Source organism: Etheostoma cragini, chromosome 16 (assembly GCF_013103735.1).
Source record: "Etheostoma cragini isolate CJK2018 chromosome 16, CSU_Ecrag_1.0, whole genome shotgun sequence".
Taxonomy (NCBI): Eukaryota; Metazoa; Chordata; class Actinopteri; order Perciformes; family Percidae; genus Etheostoma; species Etheostoma cragini.
In genome coordinates this window covers 2,513,764-2,519,135 of record NC_048422.1, presented here as the reverse complement: position 1 = coordinate 2,519,135, position 5,372 = coordinate 2,513,764, and the positions used below count along the sequence as shown (strand labels likewise).

The following is a 5,372-nucleotide window of genomic DNA, read 5'->3' as shown; positions in this document are numbered from 1 at the left end:
ATGTGATTGGCTGCTAAGAAATTAAGTGTTAACGAGCAGTTGGACAGGTGTACCTAATAAAGTGGCCGGTGAGTGTATATAATATGTGTATGTGTGTACATATGCATATACATCATAGACCGTATATACGGTCTATGATATACATACATACCGTATATTTATATATGTGTGTGTGTGTTTGTGTATATATATGTATATATACATATATGCATATATATACTATGTGTGTGTGTATGTGTGTGTATGTGTATATGTGTGTATATGCACAAAAAACATTCATTTATCAAACAAATATAGCCCAGTTTTAACCTAGAAAATGACCAAATCCTTATTATTGTTGTTTAAAATTGTTGTTTTTATTCACTATATTAGCAAATTACTTCTTAAAACTTTGTATGACAAAGCGTTTTGTGAATATTCCATATGTCTCTTCTGGTTTTACCATTCCACTCCATTTCATGCTTTTATCTCATTTTAACCTTTTGTCCTAATTGTGTTTTATGATTATGTTATGTAGTACATGAAGTAGTACATTCTACAAAATGTCAAAGTACTTAAATTTCGTAATAAAAGCCCACAGTGGATGGATTGTTTGGGCGCTTCCTGGATTACTGATCCTCTCCAAAGATGTAAGTACTAGGCGAGTAGAAAAACATAGAATTAGAAGTTGTACAAAGACAAGGCAAGTAAAAGAGCAGGAGTAAAAACAGCCTGTTTCTTCATACCGGGTGTAGTATGTGTAGTTATAGTAGTAGTAAAAGTAGTAGTGGAAACAAAATGGCTGCTTTCATTCTTTCCTTGTTTAAATAATAGTTTATACACTTCCAGTGGAAATATTTGGGTTTCTGAAAGTTTTTGATAACCTTCATTAAGAGATCAGATGGATAAAAACACACATCAGCTCACAGTCAGATGTGTTATCGCAATGATCATTCAGTAATTAGCCAGGTCCAACATTTCTAGTTTAGACTTAGAATAGTATTGCAATGTCAGATCTCCACAGCGTGTGTATGTAGACTTTAAATAAAAGTCTTATCCCACAGTTTTCCACTGTTCTTCTATGTACTATAATATGTCCCATCTACATGTTTATGTCCCATCTATATAAATATTAATAATAGTTTGAACAGCACTTTTAATCCAGTAATAATAATAATAATAACAATCTTAAAGCTGTAACATTAGATTAAGTCCATAAATAGTTGTAACCAAAACAGGTCTACCAGCAAAGCATGTGCATTACATGCAATGGGGTTTATACCGTTCCTCCAAAAGACCACGCACACACACACACACACACACACACACACACACACACACACACACACACACACACACAAACACACACACAGTAATATATGTTTTATGGGTGTTTGTGGCTACTCATATTCAGAGATCAATAGTACCACCTGTCAGTGACTGGTTGCATTACAACTCCAGACAATAGGGAGGATTAACATGAGTTCCTTATAACTTATCATAAATTTACAGGGATATTGGGATATTTATATTTGACTTATTCTATCCTGCTAAACTAAACCCTAAATAAGATAATGTAAGGGCAATACAAATTCAAAGCAGGTCGTGTATACTTTAATTTAGATTCTATTGGAGATTCCAATGTCTCTCAAGATACCAAATATGTCAGGCTGACATATATGTGTGTGTAAAATGAAGCACAAGACATGTAGAATAGTTCCGGTTTTTTGAAATTATTAATATTACTAAATACATTCATTAAATGTGTATTAATCAGGAAAGGTTTAAAGTTACGGAACCAAACAAAAAGCTGCAATCTTTCATTTGCGAGGGGTGTGTGTGTTTGTGTGTGTGTGTGTGTGTGCGCGCAGCAAGTACAGTTTCATCTTATGTGATAGTTGTGTTAGTGAATTGAGTCCTTAACCTGGTTCGTACTGATCAGCCGGGCTCTGACTGGTGCATACTTAATTCAGAGAGATGATCAAATCAGACACACCCAGACCCAACCTCCAAAAATGATATAAACAGAAGACCACATTTAAAGTGTAAAACATTGCCATTGATGATATCACAATGATGTAGATAGCATCTATGTGTACTGGCGAACAATTATTAAGCCACTAGGGCTTTCACTTAAAAGAAAATGAAATATGGATGTAAGGATGAGGGCAAGCACAGACTTTGGGGAAATTAATTTGAATGCAACCCACATATAACCTAATGCTTATCACTGTCTTTTTCATAGAGAACATCTTGACATTTCACAGTATAGGAAAAGCACAGGTGTAAATATTGAGCCCTTAAAGGGGGATTTCATTTTTTATCAACCTGCACCCTATTTTCAAATGCACTGGTGCCGAAGTGACTAATGAAACCATTTTTTTTTAAATCAACAAAAGACAATCTGACAAACAACATAACAATCTTAGTTGACTGAAATAAAAGGTGTGCATTTGCCCGTCATTGATACATTGTAGCTTGTTTCGCAGCGTTCTTGCTTAAGACTGGACCAATTTCAAAGACTGTTGTTCCCGTCAGTCACTTACACACAAAACCCCAAGAAAATAGGGTCCAGGATTATATAAAAACCGAGGTTACCCTTTACATTTGAACACTCTTTTCTAAAAGCATCACTTAAGAGTGTGCATCAAGAGCCTGTTGGCGATGGCTGTCCTTCGTGCTGAAGATGATGCCGAATACACTTTATCATAATTTGACATCAAATGTCGCTTAATTAAGAGCATCAGTGTTCACGATAAAAGTAAAGACTTAAAATGAATGAAGACTTTGATAAAAATGTTCCAGCTGCAGTGGAGAGGAGTCACTCTTCTTAAATAGAGAAAGACACTGTAGACAGTGTAATGAGACAGACAGACAGATGGACATACAGATGTGCTTCTAGTCTCTAGTGAACTGGACTGACAAAACCAGACTGAAATATTAAGGCGCGATCACACCTGCTGTGTGGTTCAGTTGGTCCAGACCATGGGTGCATTGTTGCTTTTTACTCTTAGTGCGGTTTGACAGGTGACTCATTGATTGGACAGTTTTGGTGATGTCACCAGGCATCATCAGGGCCACAGGGGAAATATAACTATGGTAATTGACAGCAGTCATAGCTTCTTATATATCTTCTTTGGCGTCACAAAGAGCTCCCCAAGAAACAACGGATTGTTAAAATAAATAGTTTGGACTGCAGCTGCATATGAAAAAGTAAGCATCTGTATTCTTATGGGGTAATAGTCACTGTGTGGTCATTTCACTCCCCTTTTAATGAGGAACTGCTAAATTACCAAAACACACCTGTGTTTCTTACTCGATGGGGGGGATTTTTTCCCTTTGTTGGACACCTGAAAGCGGAGAGATGACAGATGAAAGAAAGAGAAATGGGGAACACCATAAAAAAACAGTTCATGGTGTGAAGGTTAAGTCCTAGGACCAGGGAGCCCCTCTTTCTGATGGACGTAACAGTAGTAGTTCTTTTTAAAATCACACCACACACACACACACACACACACACGCTGCGCCAGAGTTTGTTTGGAGGTGGAACTGGACCCACAATGTTAGGCAGTCTTGATCTGGTTGTTAAGTCCACATCCGGGGCCATGGTAGTGGAGTTTAGCCATAAAAGTGCAGCGATGACGGTTAAGTTTAGGCAACAAAACTAGTTAAGTTTAGGACATGGTTTGGATTAAGACGGCTTGAAGGCGCTGTATTTTACGTAGACATTTTGAGATTATTTTCCAGAGTGGTACGATTTCCTTGGTAGGCTATTAGAAGGGGAAGGTCATTATTGCATGTAACCCCCATCCCCCCCAAATCCCATGCTTTTGTCACAAATCACCCCGTAAGTCACTAAACGGTCATCATTAAACTTCACGCTGCATCTCAAACTTTCACATTGCTTTTTACTTCTCATATGATTCTGCTGTGTCCAAAATACCTGAGCTGTACACAGTGGAAGACTTTGACAGACAAGACAGCAACAAAAAAAAAAAAAAGATATAAGACGTACACAGGAACAAGAAGTTCACTTGTAAACATATACTAAGACTAGGCTGCTAAACCCTCCTCCAATATGTTGCTTTTGTTCAAATAATACAAACAACACTAACACTTTTCTCTTTCCTCTCCTTTGCTTCCCTCTCTTCTTGTCTTCTCTCCCCCCGTCCTCTCCCCTCCCTCCTCCCAGCGTGCAAACGGAAGGAGCAGGACACAGCGAAGGACCGCAACAACACGCCAAAGAAGTCGCGGCTGGTCTTCACCGACCTGCAGCGGCGCACCCTGCTGGCCATCTTCAAGGAGAACAAGCGGCCGTCCAAGGAGATGCAGCTCACCATCTCGCAGCAGCTGGGCCTCGAACTCACCACCGTCAGCAACTTCTTCATGAACGCCCGCCGCCGGAGCCTGGACAAATGGACAGACGACGGAGCCAGCCCCGGCGCCCAATCTTCAGCGTCCAGCACTTGTACCAAAGCGTGATAATAGACGGCGAGGAAGGGGAGGGGAGGGAAGCGACAGGGAGGAGTCCTGGGCTGGGTGGGACGGGGCGATGGAGGGCTGGAGGGCACGGGTTTCCGGTTGAAGCGAGGAGGAAAACCTAACTTTTTACATTTTCTTGTTTGTTTGTCTGTTTTGCTTTTGTCGAGCGTGACAAACTGAGAAAGGGGCTGCTCACTGCGACGAATAGTTTGTAGCCTAACCGCCTATTGCAAATCCATCGTGAATCCATAATGAAGCTGAAGGGTAAACTCACTTAGAAAAACCTAGAAAACCTCACTGGGAAAAAGAAACTTTTAAATCATAGACTTTGACCGCCGATGTTTCCTTTAGGACAAAAAGGCTGACCCACTAGCCCAAATACCAAAGACTAGAAGACGATTTATGTTTTCTATTATGCAATATATATAAGCTAGGAACCAACCAACCAAACACAAAGCCAATGAAAGCTTTATGTCCACAGAATGTGCAAGAAGCTCTGGGATAAGATCTGCGGAAACGTCGTAGTATTTATACCTACAAAATGTCCCAAAGATGGCAATAAAGCATCTGTTTGGGCCAGAGTTGAAGGCTTTCACATTCAGAAGTCGAATTTCAGAGATTGCACAGTCAAATTTAGAAAGCTTTAATTTTTTTTGACCAAACCAAAGATGTATGAGGGGACGTTTCTTGGACATAAGAAACCATACGATGTTTGACAAAATAATCCTCGCATTAAGGCCCACTTTCTAGCTTGGACAGTGTGCTGAGTCAGCAGAGTGGAGAAGCTAGTGGACTTTATGTTAAAAGGATTTCGTCACATACAATGATTTTTTAAAATCTAAAAATCAGTCCAATATCTGTGTTCATTTGGCTGTGGAGTCTCCGATTTGTCGCAAACACTAACAGAAAAA

The 5,372-nt window shown here is 39.6% G+C and overlaps 1 protein-coding gene across 2 annotated transcripts in view; it reads left to right on the top strand.

Moving 5' to 3' along the window:
* Positions 1-4,473, top strand: part of onecut2 (one cut homeobox 2) — a 37,839-nt gene extending 33,366 nt beyond the window's left edge. For both annotated transcript variants that reach the window (XM_034895861.1, XM_034895862.1), the window contains one exon: positions 4,172-4,473. In XM_034895861.1, the coding sequence (XP_034751752.1) occupies positions 4,172-4,461 (290 nt within the window). In that variant the 3' untranslated portion in view covers positions 4,462-4,473. The remainder of the gene's footprint in view (positions 1-4,171) is intronic.
* The last annotated feature ends 899 nt before the right edge of the window (positions 4,474-5,372 follow it).